This window comes from Seriola aureovittata, chromosome 19 (assembly GCF_021018895.1).
Source record: "Seriola aureovittata isolate HTS-2021-v1 ecotype China chromosome 19, ASM2101889v1, whole genome shotgun sequence".
NCBI lineage: Eukaryota > Metazoa > Chordata > Actinopteri > Carangiformes > Carangidae > Seriola > Seriola aureovittata.
The window spans coordinates 22,635,062-22,657,500 of NC_079382.1; the positions used below are offsets into that span (position 1 = coordinate 22,635,062).

The 22,439-nt window shown below is 40.6% G+C and overlaps 2 protein-coding genes and 1 long non-coding RNA gene across 7 annotated transcripts in view; 2 read left to right on the forward strand and 1 right to left on the reverse strand.

The window, feature by feature from the left end:
- The window catches only part of xrn2 (5'-3' exoribonuclease 2), a 37,891-nt gene extending 23,254 nt beyond the window's left edge, over positions 1-14,637 (forward strand). For both annotated transcript variants that reach the window (XM_056405698.1, XM_056405699.1), the window contains 4 exons: positions 953-1,071; positions 9,759-9,819; positions 12,391-12,625; positions 14,299-14,637. In XM_056405698.1, coding sequence (XP_056261673.1) covers positions 953-1,071; positions 9,759-9,819; positions 12,391-12,625; positions 14,299-14,361 — 478 coding nt within the window. In that variant the 3' untranslated portion in view covers positions 14,362-14,637. The remainder of the gene's footprint in view (positions 1-952; positions 1,072-9,758; positions 9,820-12,390; positions 12,626-14,298) is intronic.
- A 324-nt stretch (positions 14,638-14,961) lies between these two features.
- Positions 14,962-17,553, reverse strand: nkx2.4b (NK2 homeobox 4b). Of its 2 annotated transcripts, XM_056405701.1 has the most exons (3): positions 17,114-17,552; positions 16,769-16,975; positions 14,962-16,219 (listed from the first exon to the last, which is right to left on the reverse strand). In XM_056405701.1, the coding sequence occupies exons 1-3, from the start codon at positions 17,268-17,270 to the stop codon at positions 15,537-15,539; spliced, it is 1,047 nt and encodes a 348-aa protein (XP_056261676.1). In that variant the 5' UTR covers positions 17,271-17,552; the 3' UTR covers positions 14,962-15,536. The 2 variants fall into 2 exon arrangements, with proteins under 2 accessions (XP_056261676.1, XP_056261675.1); XM_056405700.1 differs by having other exon boundaries at positions 16,769-17,553.
- Positions 17,554-18,524: 971 nt separating this feature from the next.
- The window catches only part of LOC130187812 (uncharacterized), a 4,293-nt gene continuing 378 nt past the window's right edge, over positions 18,525-22,439 (forward strand). The window contains exons 1-3 of one of the 3 annotated variants that reach the window (XR_008830507.1): positions 18,525-18,996; positions 20,342-20,602; positions 20,715-20,810. This is a non-coding gene — a long non-coding RNA (uncharacterized LOC130187812). Of the gene's footprint in view, positions 19,047-20,341; positions 20,603-20,714 lie in introns of all 3 variants that reach the window. The other 2 variants (XR_008830506.1, XR_008830505.1) reach the window with 2 other exon arrangements.

Genomic DNA, 22,439 nt, shown 5'->3' on the forward strand with positions numbered 1-22,439 from the left:
TTTGTAACATGTAGGAGTCATGCAAGCAATGTTAACGTTAGTAAAAAAAAAAAAAAAAAAACATCCTTACTTATTTCTTAAGACTTAATTATTCAAAAACTCAGATTTGATTGACAGTTAATGGCAACATCAGAATCAGGTTTATTGCCAAGTAGGTTTTTCCATACGAGACAACAGTAAACACAGGAAGAGGAAAGAATATAAAGAAAGATAAAGCAAAGCGAGTACTGCATGTCAGATAGATTAAATATAAATAGAACATTTACCAATAAATTATTTATAATCAAAATGTTATAATATATAAATAATATTATAAAAAATATAAATATAAGACAAATATGGACATTGTGCAATAAACAACTGACATCACATTTTAATTCAAACACTAAATCTTGAATCTTTGGAGCACAGACGCCTTTTCTGACTGTTGGCTCCTCCCCCTTCAAACCAGTGACGAAGCCTCAGACACAGACGTTGTTTTCTAACATGAAACAATTAAAACTTCTCATTGGGCAGAGAAGTGTGTGTCCATGTTGGAGCTCGCTGCAAAACATTAAAATCTGATAAAGAGAACGTGTTTTTAGATTATTTTTGAAATGGACACGTCGTCCATTTTGTACATATCTGACCTTTTAAAATGATAAAAACAAATTATGACTTAATTCAATTCTACGGACTATATTTGGCATCTGATGCACCTGCAAATTCACAGATGTGTTCCTCACACAGACCTCTGTGGGTTGTATTTGAAGTCTCACCTGTAGCTGAAAAAACACGTCCAAACTGAAGCAGCTCCTGGGCCTGTTTCTGGACTAATGGTTGAATTAACTCAGACTCAGAGGCTTTTTGTGACTACCTGGAATTTCTATGGAGATAAGCAAAGATGGTGAAACTGTGGTAATGTTTTGTTGATTTGAATTGGGTTTCACAGCCTGTTCTTCTTCTTCTACAGTCACAGTGTGAACAGGAACCAGCACAGTGGAGGACAGTACAGCAACACTCCACCACCAAGCAACTACCAGCAAGGAAACTACCGTCCTCCACACAGCGGCGGCCACCAGCCCTTCCAACGTAAGAAACACACACATTAAGAGGAGCCAGTTCGAATACGTCAGACAGTGAAGTACAAGTTTAATGGGATGCTTTGTTTGTAGCACAGATAATGATACTGGATTTGGCCCTGTATATATTTTTAGACCATGATGTAAATGAGCCATGATTGTGACTGATGAAGTGATGAAGACTGAATCTTCTCACAGTCACAATCCAGCGTTAGATGTGATATGAATCAGTCGAGGTTGGACGACACAGTTTACTGACGTTTACAGAGGATTTCTGCACGAGAAAGAAAATAATGTGGATGTGACGATAAATGATTGTTCAGTCACATACAACAGTTAAATAAGTTCAGAAAACTGAGTTAATTAACTGCACTGCAGCAATTAAGATCCAAATAATTATTCACACATCACAGTTAAAAGAATAATTACAGCTACAGTGGTTTAAAGAATTAAAGCATTTTCAATACTGTCAAAGGAGTGCCTCAGGAACGTGTCATAGAAACACTTCTACTTCCTGTCTATTCCAATCTGCATTCTCATTGGTGCAAATAACAAAACAACCGCTTGGCGAAATATCAATCAATCAATCCAACTTTATTTGTATAGCACTTTTCATACAGGTTCACAGACGAAAAAGAAAAGGACTAATCAAATAAGAAAGCTGACAATGAGATACAATAAGATAGATTTAAAAAGCTACAATAACATCAGCAAACAGAAAATTAATAATAAAATAACAGATTAATAAATGATAATGAATAATTACATTAGAATAAGATGCTCATCAGTTCAGCAGAGTTTGATCAAACATGAAGTGAAAGTTTTGTAATAAAATAAGTGAATTGATCCTTCAGGCTCCCAATCAGCAATCATCACTGTTTGTTTCTTTTATCGCATACAACAGAAAATATGTTGAAATGACATTTTGTGGAACCAGATGAATCATATTTACAACTGTTCATCTATTTATCTGTAATATTTATATCATACGGTTAGACTTTATTCCCTGATGATTCCTGAAGGAGGCACATGGACGTAGAAACACAAAAGAAAACATAAAGGGATTCTTGTTGCTCAATATTAAACTAATTGAATATTATAGAAGAAACTTTTATGTAAATAAATAGAGAAATATAGCAGATATTCAATTCTTAATTGATAACAGCCATTTTTATTTTATTACTTTAACAAGCAAGCAAGATGGCTGAACTCTGTTAGATTCATACTTCTTCAAATTAAATTAAACTGTTTGGATTAATCCTGTAATCTCTTCAAACTGATGTGTTTCAAAGTTCGGACAAACTTTTATAAGTCATAATAATCATGCTTAGAGACGTCCAGAGCCGATGCTAATGACCGCTATCAGCTGAATAAAAGCCAATCCTTTCTTTCCTGTACTTTATACAGAACGAGTATTTTGCTTGTATATGGAAGAGAGTTAGTTTGGGAATGACGGATTTCTACATACGCTTCCCGAGGTTTCTGATGTGTAAATTGACAAAATAATGTTGCACGGATTCGCTAAACTCTGACTCTCTGCAAAGCTCAGTAAACAAAATTTTCAGTTAGCAGCTTCTCGATTTTAGCCAGTGCTGCAGGTCGTATCAGCTGTTGCTAATTAACGTTAATTCCTTGAGTAACTTGGTAACGGAACATTAAACTTGTTTGTCGTCGAGTTAAAGTGCTCTCTGCAGCCGGTGTCTGAACTCAGCCAGAGATGTTTTGTGAGGGAAGAAGCTCTTCTCTCAAATAAAAACCAACTGCGAGTGAACTTGTAGTTTCCATAACTCCCAACAGAGTGATACGTCGCCTCTCTGGGTGTCACGTCACGTCAGTTTCAGACTTTTCTGGATCAAGGAGCTCTTGAAATGAAGATTGTATCCTTCAGATGTTATTTGAAAGTGTCAGATACATATTTAATCCACATTTAGGTTAATGTGAATTTTAGATCAGACTCTGAATTGGTGGAGACCCAATATTAAAGGACTTGGATCAGGGACATAAGCTCCTCCTCAGAACCTCCTTAGTCATGTTCGATCTTTAAGCCTGCCGCAGATTAAATGCAGTTTTCTGCCTCTGAAAACTAATAATAAACCCGACATCAGCTCCAATGAACTTCTCTTCTAATTTGCGAGCACTGCAGCGCCCCGTTGTGTCCGTCTGTTTATCCTGAACAGCATCATCTAAACTCCAGAAATGTAAACACACAGCGATTATCATCAATTAATGTGCCACTTATTTTCTCAAATAATTGATTAATTGCTCTTTGAACAAAATAATTTAAAATATTGTATCTCACTGGTAAATGAGATAAGCAGGAAATCTTCCCAGGGGCAGAGGAGGCGCTGGAGAACGTCCCTCTTTAGACACAAATAACTATGTTATATGATTAAAAAGTTCCTTTTTAACACGATGGTCGAACGTCGCATATGGAGGCAGAATCTCTCTCCCAGCTCCTAATCACAGTCTGTGCTTGGCCCTGGCCTCAGCCCCCTGCTCCTCTGCCAGCTCTTCTCCAGTTTGACTTTGATGTGCCAATTTGCAAGTAGATGAATAATCTCTCCTGCCCACTGATAGCGTGCGGGGGAGTTGTGGCTATTGTGGTGGCACTTGATGCAAATGGGGGTTTTTGGCTCCTCCAGATTGCGGCAGCACCTCCCCTGGCCTCTGCCGCTCGTTCTTAATGTTAAACTTGCCAATTAGCAGTCCAGGACATTCTTTTTTTAATCTCACTCGCTCCATTTTTTTCTTTTCCACCGTTCATGGGGAAATTGTTATTTTAATAATTGGGAATCATGGCAAATCTTCAGCCTGGCTCAGCTGTGATCCTCGGCCTGTTTCTAGTGACAGAGGATGATTTTTATTTTATCAGCTGAAGTACCTGGAACAGAAATGTGTCAGTGGTGAAGGTAGCATTTACGTTATATTTGATTTCTGCTGATTTTTGACCGTTTAAAGTTTTAAACCTTTGACTTCTCCTTGAGCAACAACAGTCCGGTTGTTTAAAATAAGATTTATAATCTGAACTTCTGAAATGATTCAATCTTATTTCTTTCTTTTTTTGGCTGAACCGGCCACAGGCCAGCGCTGCGTGCACAAATGTCCCTGACTGATTGACTGACTGAGTGATGAAGTTACACCATTGGTGCACAAACAGTTTCTATCACTTCATCAGTTTATTTACTACATTTCCTTAAATTGACTTAATTAACTTGGTGCAGGCCTTTATTTCTACCTCCCTCTGTTTGATATGTAGAATTGGTCATACTCATATTTTAGTATGATGCTTCGTTTGGATCTGCTGCCGTTTGCCCTGTTACTTCATAACACATCAATACCAACCTTTGCGGTTCCTGTAACCATTTCAAATTTAAAGCCCACCCACATTTCAGTGATTTCAGAAGCGCTTCATTTCTTAACAGGGCTTTTATTGTTGTGCTGAAGTGCTGGAGTCAGTGTTTTGTCTCATTTCCGGTGGCTAGTATTTCTGATTCCGTTTCCCCATTGGGATTTCTCTCGGTCCTCCCGATGGCCAGCTCGACAATGGAACAGGCTAACATGAATAAAATCAGAAATAAACTTGGGCCCCGTCCACACTGCTACGTTTTCCTTTTAAAGTGCATCATTTGTCGTAGTCCGGACGAACGAAAACAGAGACCTTTGGAAACGATGACGTGGACTACCACAGTCGCTCCCTCACTGGGTCTCACCTGCCTCGATTACAAATGATGAAAGCTACATGATAATGAATTACAGTGTCACTGACCTTGTTGTCTTTTCTAGCAGCTGTTGTTCTGTCAAATTCTGTATTTTAACTCTACAGCTGTCTTTGCTGATCTTTGTTCATAGTTGTGCAGAGTAGACAATCTGCTTCCTGTTTACACCGCACATGCTCAGTGTGTGAATGCTCAGGTGTGTGTGTGTGTTTTCAGGTGTGTTGGTCTGGATGGAGATAGTTTTCGTTGATGTGGCTGTAGCCTTTCACCGTCGGCGCTCCTGTGACAATAGCCTATGTGTTTTTATGTTGACAGCTCGTTGTGCTGCAGCATTTTGAGATTATTTTCTATTAAATATTGAAGTTTATAAATAATTGTTTTGGCACGTCTGGCAGAGTTTAATTGCAGTTTGTTAAATTAGCATTTAACCTTTTGTTTTTTGTGTGTGATCACGGGAGAGGACAAGGTGACACATGGTCGGACTGGGAAAGAAATTCTGCCCTGGACTTGTGATTGATATGATTTTTTTTTTTTCTTTTCACAAATCACACCCTTCACACACATGTACACGTCCCAGCCATATTTAAGGTTTGTACCTGGTCTTGTTAAAAGCACAAGTGCCTGAGGGAGTTTTCTGATTCCAGCAGGAGTCTGTTTGATTGATGGTAAAAACTGGACTTAATGTGGACCAGCTATAATATTGGCGACTCCAGGAATGTGATTAGCCAGACAAGTAGGCCTTATTCTGCAGCAGGAGGCCAGAGGCTTGCTTTTGTCCAGATAACACTTTCTCAGGGCCAATCCTCTGCTCGGCCAGTAATCACTGCAGGCTTTGCTGCACTGGGCTTTTGTGATTTTTTTTTTGTGGGGGGTGGTGGAGGTGGGGGGGTAGTGGTTGCTGATTAGCGTTGTGGGAGACCGGGGCCAGTAATGAGCCTGTCGAGTGGCTCCGCTGGACACAGTGGCCCCCTCTGATAAAAGCATCCGGGAGGATCCCATTTGATCGGGTGTGTGATGCACTCTGAAGAGGGTTGAAACCAAAGTTAACTTCCCCCTTTGACGGCGCAGCTACCTCCTGCGGTGATGTGTCAACACGCTGCCTCTGAAACACGCTGCAGGGCTTTGTGTGCCGCGGCCGGACCAGCTGGTGTTTAATAACCAGCCGGGGAGTCTCTGCTGGTGGCCATTATTGTCTTTACACACGGTGACACCAAATTTTAGCTGGGGCAGCAAAGTAACGGTTTGATGCAGCGGCCACAGTGGCTGATAAGCCTCCCAACGCCCCGGCCACTTCAGAGGAACAACTGCACATAATGGCTGCTCACGCTGGCTGCTCGGACAAATTCTACATGTGGTCGTGTTGACAGCAATGTTTTTATTCTGTTCATTCTCACAAGACTTTTCTCTGCTGTCGAGAAAAGTCTTTAAATGTTATAAATCATTATTTACTTTGGTACCTGAATACTTTTCTACCAAACCAAACAAAATGTATCCACAGCATCAGATTCTCTGTCACAGTCTTACTTGTTTTGATCTAGTTAATTAAATTAGCTACGTTTGTTTATGTAATTAAACATTTATCTCCGTTTTAGAAAAAGAAACGTTAATTTCTTCAAGAAATTATTGAAAAAAGTATTTTACCCATTCCTAAAGATTCTTCATGATATGATGACATCAGAAAAATATTCTCATTCAGATTTTAGCCACGTCTCCCTCAACTATCTGGTTAAGAGGCTTTAATCTTTTCTAAAATTGATTATTGGTCGGTGAAACATGAAGCAGATGAAGTTTTGTGAATCTGTTTGTCGTCTTTGTCCAGCAGACAGAAGAGTTACTGTCCTGCGTCTGTCATCAGCCCTGAGCCGACTGGACGGGAGCTGAGTCAAATAGTCGCTGAACTAATTGAAAAGAGGTGGAGAGAGACGTTTAGTTGTTTAGCGCGGTTGTAATCCCTGCATTAATACAGTGGACACAGCGTGTTTTAAGGATTTAAAGCGTAATCCTTTGTTGGCTTTTGTCTGGCGCAGACTGGAGGTCTATACACTTTCAGATCATTGTTAATTAAGGAGATTGACAGGTGTCCACTTGTAATTCTCTCTTTTGAGTCATCGCCGGCGATGAGGAAAAGAAGACCAGAATGTTGTGGAGTTATAATTGGAGCCCAACTGGGTGGTCCACTTAAAGTTTGTTGGTGGAGGAGATAATCAAACATGAAAACTGAATGACAAAAACAAAATGATAATGTGCCGACAGCGGTCTGCCTGCTGGCTGCTAATTGTGTGTTTTTAGTAGTTTGTGCAGCGGAATATTTCCTGCTCGACTTCCCTTTATTATCAACTCATAAACAGATTATTTCAGTTTCTTCATCATATTTCACTGATTTTCATGATTTACAAAATGCTTCCAAAAAACTGTCCTCCACTAACTTCCAGGTTTTAGACTCGTGTGATGTCCCTGGTGTTGGACCTTTAATGAATATAGTGTCTATGATCAGTTGGTCCAACATGACTGCGGATCCTTGTTTGTTTTCAGTGGGACATTATTTTAGTCCAGAGTTTTTGGTTTGAGTGAGTTCAGTCAGTTTTCCACATGGAAACACGTAACATAAAGAAGGTTCAGTTGTGGTCTAGACCTTAATGCTAATGGTCCTTGGAACATTATCACCTACATTATGTTTTAAATTTTAATCCAGAAATGTTGTGTAACTGTTAGTTTGTGGGATTAAAACCTTCAATATGGTCAGACTTGCTGCGCTAACATGCTAATGTTTAGCAGGTTTAATGTTTATCATGTTCATCATGCTAGTTGAGTGTGTTAGCATGCTAACATGCTAATGTTTAGCACTAAACTCAGTGGAGTGCAGCAGAGACTGATGAGTGTCATTAGTTTATCAGGAATTTGATCATAAAGTACTGGAGTGAATTTTAAATTCTGACCTGATGATGGCTGCGGATTCAGAGATGTCAGTCCCGTGTCATGTGACCTTCATGCTTCATCCAAGTGTCCACATTTAGTCATCAATAATACCAACGTGCAACATGTTTGTGAATGATGTCAGAGAGCTGAGGGAGTCTCAATGACTCAAGTGGTTTTTAATGGAAGTATTTGATTCATGAAGGATTTCTTTACCTAAAATACAGTAAGAACATTTTCATTATTTCCTCAAACACTGTTGCACACAAATGGACCAGGCCGATCTATCAGCTGATATTAGCTTACATCAGTATCTGTGGAAACGTCAGCCAATAAGAAACGAGAGATTAGAGTACAGAAATGCTACGCTAGGTTTGGTAAATTTATAAAAACATTATGTTCCTTCTTCAACCGTGAAACGTTAGTGTGAGCAATTTATTCACTCTGAGGAATAATAAACGCATCTGTCGACATTTAGAAGGTCGTTATTTTAATGTATTTTATTTGCTCATTTCCTCTTTTAGGCTCTTTATTTGTTAATTGTTTATATCAATATATTGTTTTTTTATTTAGTGGTTAGGCAGGTGACCGACCTAGACTAATGGGTTATGTGCTGGTTGGTGTATTAGTTACTTTTATTGTGGCGGTTTGATTTTAATTCGTCGTCTGCTGTCGAACTGCTACATCTTAGTTATTGAGCGTTGGTGATCAAACTACTTTATCCTTCGGGGATTAAGGAAATTATGCATCTATTTAAATCTATGGGCTCAATATCAACAAGCATTTATCTTGATAAATCAGAAATCAACATTTTTATTTATTTATTTTTTATAAACCACAGAACTCCAGTATCGACCATTTTGTACTTTTATGGTCCAAAACCCAAAGTTATTTAGACAAGAAGAAGAAGAAACACTGTAAATATTCGTTATATATTCTATAACTAGAGGGTTTTGTTTTTAAAAAAAATAAAAATAAAAATAATAATAGTTTTGTCAAAATAGTGATTGATTCATTTCTATCAATCGACTAATCGATTAGTCGACTCATTCTTCGCAGCCCCAGATGTAAATATGTGAAATGTGTCATTCATTTCTGATCACGTGACCCGCTCTGACGAGGAACAGATATCAATAACCTCCCCAGCGCTGATATTTCACTATCGGCGTCTGTGAACGTGAATCGGTCGAATCCAAATTTTTACACCGACTCCTTCCCAGGTTTGTAAACATGAGCCTCCGGGTCCTTTTCATGGCACCCTTCACCCACCCTGAGCCGAGCCACTCAGCAGGCCTGCCCCTATAAACAAACAAGTCCGCAGCTCGCAGCTGGTCATCGCCTTGGCAACAGTGAATCTGGAAGAAGCCGTTCGCTCCTCTTTTTTTTTTTTTTTTTTTTAAGTGTGTCTTTGTGAAGGGCTTGCAGCAATGGAACCACGGTACTTGAGGCGTCCACAATGCTGCCTGCTGAATGCTTATTTCATTTTCTGAACAAAAAATGCAAATGTGGCGCTACCGCTCTCTCTCTCTCCCGCTCTCTCTCTCTCTCTCGCTCTCCCCCCCCCACCTCCACCTCCGCAGCCCAGTGCGAGCCCACGTTTGAAAGAACTTAATTTTATCATGACAACTGATTCGTTCTGTGTCCATGACTAAAATGAAATAGTTGGTATTTTTCTTTCTTTTTTTTAATCTCGGAGGTTAAAGCCGACATGAACGGGGTTAATTAGTATCCTCGTTTAATGTCATATCCTCCTAGTTTTTGCTTCTAAACAGTCAAATTGGAAGATTTCCCTCCAGGTTTCACTGCAGTTTAACTCAGAAAAGTCTACTTAGATAATGTGTGAGTAATATTTCTCTTCTTCTGAGCATTTAAACTGAATCTCATGTTAAAGTTTGATGTAAAAAGCCAGAGGAATAAGAGCTAACAGCCGCCTCCTCCTCGCTGCTGTTAACACCGTTAACATGCAGGTAAAATGTGTGTCTGCTCAGAGGAGCGCGCTCTCTGCTTCTTTAAAAACTTTAAACTCAGCAGAACCACTTCTGAACATGTCGTCTTTTGTTCTCTGCAGATTCCAGGCAGAACAGTTTGCTGGGAGCGCCCCCCTCCTTCCACCAGCCCCAGTATCCAAGGTGAGTCGGCTGGTTAGTCTGATTCTTCTGAACCTGTTTCCTGGTCGTCATTGGAAGGAAGCGTTCCTGGTTAACATGCCGACATTTGCGTCTGGGCTTCAGCTGCTCCTGTGCTGATGTTGGATTCAAACACAGATTTAAAAAAAGGGGATATTCAGTCTCTAAAACAGGATTCAGGTTTTGGTTCAACAGCTTTGGTTTAGTTTTGTGCCTTTTTTTCTTCTTCTTTTTCAATTTGCTTTTTGCAGGAAAACTCAGCGTCCTCTCCCTCAAACTTCCCTCTGTGTGTTTCCTTTTTACAATCACAGGTAGAATTAAACGTGTCAAGGCCCTGGTCAGGTCCTCCTGTAGCTCATCTCTGTCTAAACCCACGCACGCGCATACACACACACACACACACACACACACACACACACACCTCCAGCCTTTTCATGCGAGCGCTCTGCCTCTCTGTCGAGGGGCTTTGCCGCCGCTGCCGCTGAATTAAGATTTTTCCCCGTCGCTCTAAAACAAATTTCTCTCGAGGAGGTTTGTGCAACTTAATGAGGCATCACTAATGCTGTTGGAGGCTGTTGGAGGCTGCGTCGTCTCCCTGCGCCACGGCCGCCCAGTCCGCACAGACCGGCTATTGATTCTGGCTCCGGGCCTCTCCACAGCCCTAATCAGGTTCTCTGGTTCAACTTTTCAGGCCCATTGTGGCTCCGTGTCACCTCAGGTCAGTAGTTATTAGCGGCAACTGAAAACAGTTTCTTTAGCTACTGAGGACTGGACCAAATGAAATGCAGGAGGAACTTGGAGAGTGGGGATTATGGATTCCAGGGCTCAGTTAAGTCCAGCTCTGGCCTGAGTGTGACATGGTTCAGTAATGAGGGATGGGGCTGCTGCTCTCAGCTCCTCTGTCTTCATTGTTACTGAGGAGAGACTTTTAATATCACTGCTGGATTGACACATTGTCCGGTGGCCGTTTGGAGGGTCTCGGTGCGCCGGGTCCCACGGACGTAATGTGGCCGTCTCATCTCGGGGATGAGGGCGATCCCGGCCATATGTGAATAACGTCGGTTTCATACTCGGCGCTCTTTCATGTGCGTCGACGCTCAGTCATCTCGGAGGAGAGGCCGTTTTATCTCTTTGAGAGCTCGAGCCCTCGGCAAACGCAAGTCGATGGGGGTTTTAGGAGGTCACTTCACAGCAGCATTAAAGGATCAGGAAGTCCAGCGTTTTATCAGAGAGTTCGCAGCATGAATAAATCTAAACCGATAAAGTGCTGACATCAAACGTTTTTACTTTCTATTAATAAACAAAACTTCAGGATTTCTGCCGTCGCAAATAAATAATGAATTAATGTGAAATGAAGTAAAAGTTTCAGATTCTTGACATTTCCTAAATCAAACCTTCACCTTTTCATTTTAGGGCTGGTACTAACGATTTATTATTATTTATTATTAATTGTTCAGTCACTGAGACAGAAACGGATGAAAGTGTCTGAGAGTTTCCAAACACAGCGACGACCGAGAGGCCGAAAAGATACGAAGACTAGAGTTAACCGACAAACTATTATTATTTTGAGTCACTTTTTGAATGTTTTTTAATTGTAGCTGCTCAAATGTGAATGTTTTTTAGTTTCCATCGTTTTCTATGATCAATATCTTTGTGTTTCTCAAACAAATGAGATTTTTAAGACGTCACTGTGGTTCTGGAGAAATTCACACAATTTTCTGACAAATCATTGACCAAACAACTAATGGATTAATCAACAGATTAATCGATAACAAAACTTAAAGTCTTATAAAGAATAGAAGAGCAGAAAATCCTCAAATTGGAGAAATCACAATCAGAGAATTATTTATCTCTAAAAATGTCTGAAACGATTAATAAATTATTAAAATAGTTTAGATCATTAGATTATTGTTGTCATTGATTCAGATGCAGTTCTTTCCTCCCTGCTTGTTGTCATTAGCTACAGAACTTTGGGAGGTTTTATAACATGGAGAAACATTAATAAAGTATATTGGAGCCACAAATTGGATTTTAGAAATATTTAAACAATACTTGAAGCTGTAAATGAATCGGAGCTTCTCATCTCTGTGTTTAATAAAAATAAAGGACTGGTGGAGTGTTCGCCTAAAATCTACTGCTGCCCTCTGTCCTTTAATCTGCTTCGTTTATTTCTGTAAAAGCTTCAATTCATCAGAAATTAATAAAGAGGTGAAGGAGTGAACAGGCTGAAGCAGATTGTAGTGCGGCTCCTTCTTGTGAATTAACCTGTTTTTAACCCGTTTGAAGTATTTCTAACTCCGCTCTGTGATTACATGACAAATGTAAGATAATAAAAGTATTATTTTGTGCTTCCTATTCTGTGATGAATCCTTTAACTGCATTAACAGACTCATTTGTCATGTGGAGTGCTGGTACTTCTTCTTTCAAGGTCTTTACATCCACTTCAGACCAAAACACAACCCGGAGCTCCGAGAGTTGGAACCTTTAAAATCTGTGTGATAATTTAAGACCATGTTAAAGTGCTTCACAGAGCTTTGTCGGGAGATGACGCCTCTGATGTGTTTACGTCTCCAGGCAGCAGCAGCAGCAGCAGCAGCAGCAGCAGCAGCAGCAGCAGTATGGAGGTGGAGGTGGAGGTGGAGGTGGGGGTCACGGTTGGGATCGGGCCATGCAGTCGCAGCAGTCGGCGTACCAGCAGAACATGAACCGCGGGCGGGGAGGAGGGGCGCCGGGCGGCTACCAGCAGCGCTACGATCAACGCAGGGACGACTGGCACGACCGCAGGGACAACCGGGGGCAACAGCATCAGGTAAATGCACCAAACATGTCAGTTACCCTCAGGTCTCACAGCCAGTGGGTTTAAATAATAATAAAAAAACACCTCGCTATTTGGTGGAGATGTGGGCGGAGCCAAAGTTTCTGTCTTCAGCTCAACATTTCTGAACGAGACGTCTCGTGTCAGAAAATTAAACTCAGAGCTTCTTTTCCTCTAAAATATCAAACTTTTATTCAAATCAACTTGTTAAAGTTTTAAAGGAAGAAACACAAACAGCAGAATCTGATTGGCTGTTTGTGGCTGATGTTTTTGAATAATTGTTTATATTTGTTCGATCCTCACTCAACTTTCCTTTGGGATTTTTGCATCATTTGTGTTGTGAAAAATGAACTTTTCGTCTTTGAATCCTGTTTTACATTTGATCATTAACACGTCAATGTAAATATTTTTGACTAAATAACTGCAAGTTTGTTTTCAGTTTATATGTTTTTAGAATAACTTCAGTCTCTGGAGCTAAAAACCAAAAGATTCTCAATTTACAAAAATATAAAACAAATAAATTCAGCAAATCCTCACATGAGAAGATGGAGCCAAAACACATTTGACATTTTAGCTTCATAAACAACTTCAATATTTGATCAATTATCAAAAACATACTGATGATTAATTTCCTGTCAGTTGACTAATGGATTAACGTTTATGATATTTAGTTTTCAGTTGAAGCAGAAATCTTCCCTGAAACACGTGATTCTTTGTTGACACACATACAGACTGTTGTTTGATTCTTTACTGTTTAGAAAAATGAAAGTTTTCTTCAGACTTCCTGTCTCAGTAAAAGTCTGATTTTAGGAAACTGATGCATCAGAATCTAAAATCATTTTGTTTGTCAGATTTTAATTTGTTAATAATGAAGAAAAAAAAGCAGCGAACACTGTGACCAGTAAAACCAGTGAAGAAAACCATTGAACTGGTCGTGTTCCAGTTGGACTGATGTTTGTTCAAACTTCGTCATGAACCAGTCAAACATGGTGCGGAGGCGTTGAAGGGATCTTCTCTCTTTCATCCGTCTCTCCATCAGTTTTTACGTCTTTGTCAAGTTTTATTTTTTATTTTTCCCGTTTTTTTTCTTCTCTCGTCTTTGTAGAAACATCGTCCATGTTTCTGTGGATCGTCCACAAACCTCTGCAGAAAACCTTGTTAGTTTTATTTCCTCTTCTTTTTTCTTTGAATCAACCCTTTAATAAACCTGCTGCTGTTTCTTCTGAACACATTAACAAAAGATGTTTCTGTTGGTTCGAATCATTCGTGTTTTTGTTGTTTGTTTTTTAAGACCTGAGCTTCAGAAACTCACTCAACACATTAACAAGAAAAGTTTGGACATGAATTAAACCGAACACGCTTCCTTTTTTGTCTCTTTAGGAGCAAAATTAACTCTAATTAATTAAGTTTTGAATATTTTTTTCTTCCTGACGTTAAAAGACTTTGTGCAGATTTAAATTTATGGGATTTAAAAATGATGTTTGACACGAGAAGAAAATGTGAAACGTTTCCTGCAACAAAAAAAAAAGGAAATGAACCCACTGATACAGATGAAGTGACGTCTGAAAGAGGCCTGGTTACAAAACAAACCTGCATTCAAACTGTTTTATTTCATCACTGTAAAATGGGTTTTTCTTTAATGCTGAATCTGTCATTTTGTGTTTCAGGGCTACAACTCTGGCAGAGGTTACCCCCCCCCTCCCCCCTCCCGGAGATACAACTGGAACTAAACTTACATTAATGTTGGACTTTAAAAGTGGGGGGGGGGGTGACTATTTTTAGGAGAAACATGTCATCTTTTTTTCATTTTATTGTCTTTACAATGAAGTTTTTTGTTTTTTCATTTTTATCCGACTCAAAAACAAACAAACTTATTATGTAACTTGTGATTTTTAAGAGGAAGTCTGTAAAATACAAGTGAGTCAAGGACAAAGTGTCCTGCTGTGTTTCTTTGTGAGAGGAATTCCTCCATGTGTTTCAGACAGAAAATAAAAGAGTAACCCTGATGTAGGATTAGAAAGGAAATTATTTTTCAAAATAAATTTTTTTCATTTCCACTTAAATTTAAAAGAAAGAAACCCCTGATTTTAACCAACCTCACAGTAGGTTTTTTGCTGTAGGATATCTGAGGCTTTGAACGTATCCTGGTGATTATTCTGGTGCGTTCAAGTGCTAAAATTACGCTGCAAACCACGGTTTATGTCCATGTATCCACACCGCATGAGTTTCTGCTCTGCTGTAAATTATAGCAAATATTTGTTACCATTTAAAAAAAACACAAAAATCTATCAAATATTTTCTTCAGGCTGCACAATAAAAACGTTAAAATGTTCAAAATGAAAATATCATTTATTCAATATTGGAAACAAATTCAAATCAGCTGTAACAAAGAATATTTAATGACTTAACTCTCGGTGAAAATATTTCTCTGCTGCAGCTCCTCCCGGGATAAATGCTTATTTTTTTAAACCGGTCTCTATTGCTTCACTTAGATTTAACTTCTGATATAAACCTGCAATAATTAAATTAGTTGTAGAAATGAAAGTGAAGCCCAGTGGCTGCGCCTCGTCCTCATCTCCTCTAATTAGATTTTTCTGGTTTAGTTTCGGCAACAGCGACATTTTCAAAAACAGAGAGAAAAACAAATGTTGAGTTTTTGAAGTGAGAAAATAATAATTATCAACATTCAGACCAGTTTCAAAGCTCTAATATACAGTTTATTTTTGCACCGTGTTGCTCAAAACCACTGAGTGTCCTTTGAGTCCCTGTGTGCGTGAAGGAACCAGAACTTTACGCACGGAAAGGAAACGGATCTGGTGCTTGTCCTCCATCCGGTTCTCCAAACAATCCAACCCGGGAATGATCCCCCACAGGCCCGATCCCGCCTGTCCTCCTCCCGGTGTCCCTACCAAGTCCTCCCGTACAGTAAATTAGAGCCGATCATGCTGTTGGTGTACTCGATGAGCGCCGCGTCCGTTTGCGTCATGTTGATCTGACCGTGCAGCCCCATCGGCGGACTAGGAGACAAATCCTCCAGGTCGTCCGTAGAGGACAGTTGGTTCACCTGCTGCTGCTGCTGCTGCTGCTGCTGCTGCTGCTGCTGCGGGGTCGCCGTCATGGCCTCCCCCGAACTGCGCTGTCGGTTCCCGGCCTGGTTGGAGCCGTCGGAGTCGGACCGGCAGCTCTTACCGTTCTTGGAGAGGACCGGGGACACGGAGGAGGAGCGGCGGTTCGTTGCGCACAGGCCGCCTCCCCCTCCGCTTCCGTCCTGCTGCAGCTGCTGCGCGGCCTTGTCCTTGGCCTGCCGCTTCAGTTTGTAGCGGTGGTTCTGGAACCAGATCTTGACTTGGTTCGGGGTGAGGTGGATCAGTCCGGCCAGGTGCTCCCGCTCCGGGGCAGACAGGTATTTCTGCTGCTTGAAGCGCCGCTCCAGCTCGTACACCTGCGCCTGAGAGAAGAGCACCCGCCGCTTCCTGCGCGGTGCCGCGTGCAGCGTCACCATGGACTTGGCGGTGGGGTCCATCCCGGCCAGACTGCCCACCATCCCGGACATGTTCATCCCGGCGGAGGGGCCCATGAATCTGGAAACTTAGAGGGGAAATAATTAATGTTTGACAAAAAAAAAGAATTTAACTGAACACATTTTAATTTATCATTCTCAAAGATGAATTCATTTAAATCAAATCAAATTAAAAATAATGTTATATATAATATTGTAATATATGTATTTATTGAAATAACAGACATGAATGTAAATTCAAAGATTTAAAATTTTAAATGAGTTGAGGTCAGAGGAGGACTGTAAAACCTTGGTCCTTATGGTGATTAAAATTTTCTTCTTTTTTTTTTTTATTATAAAGTTGCGTTTTTGTGCTGCAGACATTTAGATAATTATAAACTTTGAAACTTAAAAGTGACTGTAGTGAATCCAGAGATTAAGACCTGATTTAAAGAGGAGGATAATGGTCACTTCAATGATTAGATCCATTAAAATCTACAGTTGGAGATAAACACCTTAAATGTTGCAGTCATTTTTCCGTGGTGTAAATGCAGCAGTCGGGACTCTCCACTTCACATTTTCTCTCTTCAACAAAGTTTTCTCTAAAAGAAAAACTTGCGTCTGAACTTGGATCTTACTTGTCGGGTATCTGGGCTCCGGGTTGCTGTACCACGCCGCCGCAGCTCCTCCGCTCCTCACCGTCTCCTGGTAGGACGGCAGGTCTCCAACGTTCCCGATGCCGCCGTTGCAGAACCCGCCGACGGCCCCGGAGAACTGTGGCACCCCGTGGGGCACATGGTAGGGCCCGCCGGGTCCCAGTGTGGCGGCTGCTGCGGTGGCCGAGGCTGAGGAAGAGGAGGAGGATGAGGATGAAGAGGAGGACAGGTGGTGATGGTGGTGATGATGGTGATGGTGGTGGAGATGAGGCGGCTGATGATGCTGCTGCTGCTGCTGCTGCAGCGGCTGCTGCTGATGCTGCATACCGGGCTGAGAGACCTGCTGCTGCCGGTAGGCGCCCAGCGGGGACCCGAGGCTCCCCGCGGTGGGATCCATACCTCCAAACCTCCGGTAGCTGTCCTCCATCGGGCTCAAAATGTCTGTGACTGAGAAGGGAGTGGAGTGCTTTGGGCTCAAGGACATGGTGCGGCCACCCCCGTGCCCTCTGCTCCGCTGCTGCTGCCTTTTCACTGGATGTGCTGGGGTTTGTCCGGCGGCTCTGCCTGCGTCCCCCTCCCTCCCTCCGGCTTCTTGCTTCTTGTGTCTCCCTGGGAAGAAGTCCAGCTGATCGGCAGCAGGAGGAGAGGAGTTGCCCTTATCCCGCCGGACTCAGACTCCGACACATTTAGGGGCGGAGCGACGCGGACACGGCCGCCAACAATGGCAATTGACATTACAGAGGTAAGTGGAGAAAATGGTTTGGACCTATTTTCTGCCGCCGCCGCTGTTTGGTTTAGAAAGTTTGACCCAAATAAGAAAGGGATGACGTCACAAAGTCCAGATACCTCTAAGCCTTTCATGTCACCACACTGTCACATATACATCCTATACATTCAGTAGTTAGTAATAATAACTTTAATTATGGCCATGACTGTCGGAGCTTTCATCGATCACCTATCAGCTGGAAATCACCTCCGATCAATATAAAAGTTGGTTTAATGAGATTTTATTTCACCTGGGCTCTCAGGTGTAACCTCAGTCTTTCATCATGTTTCACTTCATGCAGGTTTTCCAGATGTTCCTCTAACTGCGAACATCTCCACCTGCAGCTGTGGCTCCTCGTGCGCAGGTCTGTTTTCCCGGTCACTCCGGAATGGATCTAAACGGCAGATTTATATTTAGTCTTCAAAAAGTTCAAGAGTAATTTCGTTTCCGCAGCTTCTTCCACACGGAAAACTGACATTTCCGGTGATGAGACATGTGAAGTTGTTAAATCCGTTTCCTGTTCGGTGTCAGTCAAACAGCGGCAGGTAAAGCTCAGTGTCAAAGTTGTTCTCATCAAATTAACTCGGGATCATCATGTTTCCTTTCCCGCCTTTAAAAATTCACTGACTGTCTTTTCTTGTTGCAGATGATAAAGTTCAGATAAATAAAAACTGCTGCGTCAAACTAAAAGATTCAAACCTGAAGATAAATTAAACATTTCATTTTAAATTTTTCTGTTCTTATACTTTTTTTTCTTACAGTGAATTTCTGTTTTTATTTCCACTCATTCATTTAATAATTATTTATAACATTAAATCACTTGAACACAACAGGAAATATTTCACTGTCTTGTATTTATTACTGGCACTTTATAATGTTTGAAAATCTTTAATCTGAATTAATTAATTTCAGTTTTAATTGGTAACAGATGCTTTGTAATGATTCATTTATTCTAGTTTTAAGTTTCTTTTATTTTCTGTTTAATTCTAACTCATGTTTAAGTTAATTTGAGATTTATTGAAATTAAACAGAATTATGACGTTGACCTTTATTGCAGATTTCTGACTTGAATTATTAGTTTAAGAAGCTTAATTATCTTTCCCTGCAGAGAGTTTTGAGAACTTTTAATTTAACTTTTTTAATAACTGATTTAACCCGCGCAGGCTCATCATTAATGAGCAATAATCCACCTTTAGACCTGTAGCTGTAGTCCAGTCCAGATCAGTCCAGATCAGTCCAGATCAGTTCAGCCAATCACCTGCTGACCTGCGCTAACACGTCACTTCGCGTCCTCTGTTGTAGTTTTCCGGCGGCAGATTAAAAACGAGGCTCCCCGGTGAACCGTTCAGCTCCAAGAGGGACCGGACAGCAGGCGGACCGGGACCAGACCGGGACCAGACCGGGACCAGACCGGGGTCTCATGCCGCTGCAGGCCAGAGGACAGGTAACCCCGGTGGGATCCAGAAGGAGCGGAAAGTCCGCAGTGACCTGAAGGTGTTTACAGATGTTTAGAACAGCTGGAATTAATCCTGACAGCGGTTTATTAAGAGATGAACTGAGACATTTTTATTGTTATAATATCTTTAATAATATTATTATAATATTTCCGTAGGAACTTTATTGCCTCTAATGTTTCTGGAAGGAGTTTAGTTTATTCAGTTTAGTTTAGTTTAGTTTTAGTTTTAGTTTTAGTTTTAGTTTAGTTTAGTTTTAGTTTTAGTTTAGTTTAGTTTAGTTTAGTGAATTAATTACATTGAAAACAACATTAGAGGCCTCACGTGTTTCCTCTGTTGCTGTTGTTCTCTGGGAGGAAATAAAGTCCTAACATCATGAGATTCATATTCATTCATTAAGTCTTCTGATGTGAAAATATTGTTCCTCTAATATCTGACGTTTCTAGACGTCGTGTTTCTGATGTGATCACTACAACGTTACAGACTTTACGCAGCGTCTGTGAAACTTCAGTAAGATATTCTCACTGTGTTTGTGGTTTATAACGAGCTGAGAGTTAATTAATAACAGATTTATAACAAGTAGCTTTAATTAATAAAGAATTAGCTGCTTCATTAATACTGACGTTTAAACTCACTATAATGTTTCTAAGTGTCAATAATAGTTTAGTTAATTACTTTACAGGGAGGTGTGTGTGTGTGTGTGTGTGTGTGTGTGTGTGTGTGTGTGTGTGTGTGTGTGTGTGTGTGTGTGTGTGTGTGTGTGTGTGTGTGTGTGTGTGTGTGTGTGTGTGTGTGTGTGTGTGTGTTGCTCAACAGATTCATTTATCTCCATTTCATTGAACTGTCTGAACTCGTATGACGTGTTTTACTTCAGACACGTCGGGTGTTTTAAACGAGTCACTGAACGTATTAATGTTTCTGGAAGTTTGAATGTTTTTATTCTTCCAGTAACTTTCAGATGTTTTTTTCCCTCCTACACTCTGACTTGATCCTCTGACTCATATTTTACTTATTGATCTATTGTGAATGTGGGTTTTAATAAACTGGGTGAGTCTGTTTCCACCATTTTAAAATGTTCTGGTTTTATTTATAAGATAATTGCAGTAGTTTGCTCTATTTCCTCTTCAGTCTTAAACACCTTCACTCCGACCTCAGTTTCTCTAAAGCTTCGGCTTCTTTCATATTTTCACCTCCTTTATTTTCAGATAATTCTGGTTTTATTCACGTTTTCCTCAGATGTGGCTTGTCCAGGTTTAAAAAGTCCATCATTTGCATGTGAACTCGTCGTCGAGCTCTTCAACATTTCACTTTTCTTTATTTTCCTCTTCCATAAAGCCACAGACCTCCATGGGACCCAACCACCACAGAACCTGGACCTCCCAGTTGTCTCTGCTTCAGTCTGGGTGAATTAAAAACATGAGACATTATGAGTTCTGAGAGAAAACAGCTGTAAATTAGAAATACAGTGCGCACAAAGGAGAGGAATCTTTGTCTCTTTTTCATCTTCGCAGGGAAACGTCGTCTTTCTTCCCTTTCAAAGGCTCCGTCTCCTGTTTTACATCAGAGTGTGAAGATGAATGTCATCAGCCTCTGGAGGTGAGTGAACTCCGTCTTCCAGGTTTCTAATCAATAAAAAAAAAAAAAAAATCTTCCACTGACTCAGAGGGAAAATGTATTTATTTCATTTTTTTTCACGGCTGTTTTTCAGTGAGGAAGCAGCAGCAGGATCTTTGACCTCGGACAGTTTCCTGAATACGACACTTTGAAGAGAGAGAGACTTTATCAGACCTGTCGATGTGTTGAAGTGAGTTAATTTGCAGCAAAATCAGGAGGAAAAAAAACCGTCAGGATTTTTCCAGTTTTACTACAATATTACAGCATCAGAGCATCACAGAAGGAAACTTCCTGAATTTAACTTTATTTAAAACACAAATCACAAACCTGGAAACTGGATTTCAAAGGTCTGAGCGACTGTTCCTGAGATAATATTGTAAATTACACGTTTTTATTTCAGATTAAAACTTAAATCTTTGGCTAAGACATTTTATTTTGTGTTACATAAAATCAAAAACATGTTTTCTTCTTCTTCTTGCGTTAAGCTCATCTCCTGCAGAGACAGGAGTCGGGTTTTTCCCCTAATTCTACATTTGCAGAAAAGAAAGATTCCCAGCTGTGGTTCTGGTGTGTGAAGGGGCCCTCAGGGGTCGGGGCCCCGTCTGGCCTGTACTCTTTATTTCCCCCAAAACGGTTCCAGTTGAAAATTCATCACAAATAAAAAACAGATAAAATCAACACAATTGCAACAATATATCATGTGTGATAATGTATAATAATAAGAAAATAAGATCAATTAATAAATAAATAATAAAAATATAAATGTAAACACATCATGACTGAGACGTGAAGTGACTTCACAACCAACCAGGAAATAAAGAAAGTGAAACACGAGAAAAAACAGACGCAAGAGCCTCAAACATCTTCAGCAAAGCGTCCGTTAGCATTAGCATTAGCTTGGTAAGGTGCTAGAGTGCTAAGCTGTTGGTTTTTTTTGTCACCAACAAAGTCCTGAATCAAATCACTAAAGTTTTTATGAATCTGCCAAAAAATAAATAAATAAATAAATAACCAAAGGATTCACAGACTGTTCACCCAGATCTTCAGCTCCAGGTACTTGTTCCGGTGACATCATCTCACCTCAGGTCTCAGGTGTGTTCACCACATGTTCAACCAGCAGCTCAACACACACACACGTCAGACTCACTCTTCTGTTTCCTCCAACTAAACCAAATAAGCCGAAAACAATCCTGTGTCTGGAAATACCTGTTAGCATGTTAGCATGTTAGCACTTCCTGTTCCCATGTCCAGAAGTCTCTGGGGTTTTTGAATGTTTTTTGTTTAATGACTGAAATAAAAAATCTGTGGTGAAACACAAGCTCCAGACATTTTGACATTTTACTTTACGACATAAAACACGTCAGTGACTCCTCCCACCTGAACAACCCTCTGACTCCTCCCACAGGAGAGGGTCCAGAAGTGGGCGTACCTTCCTTAAGTGTCTTGGTCTTAACAGTTGAACCGTTAGCTGTTGAACTGAGCGCAATGAATCTTGGGATAGATCGGAGCCTTCATGACGCAGGGAAAGAAGGACGCACTTGAAGGAGCCTTCGACGGTCTTCAAACGTGGCTCCTGAACTGACGCCATGAGAGCTGATATTTTTCTCTCCCTGTTTTTCACGGATGGATGTAGCTAGGCAGCTAGCTACATGGGAAGACTGTACCTGCTCTTAATCACACCTGCAAAACTCTGATTGGTCGGCTGAGCACAACATCACACCTGTAACAAGGATCGAACTTCTCAGGGTTTAATTTTATCCATGTTTTTTACATGAAGTCTTCCACTTCCTGCTTCTTCACATGGAGCTTCGTCGTTTGT

What these genes read in the sequence shown, in the direction of transcription:
- nkx2.4b (XM_056405700.1), bottom strand. Translation starts at nt 17,270, where the DNA reads ATGTCCTTGAGCCCAAAGCACTCCACTCCCTTCTCAGTCACAGACATT. An exon ending in GGAGCCCAGATACCCGACAA is followed by an intron (nt 16,220 to 16,768) that starts GTAAGATCCAAG and finishes TTCCCCTCTAAG; the next exon opens with TTTCCAGATTCATGGGCCCC.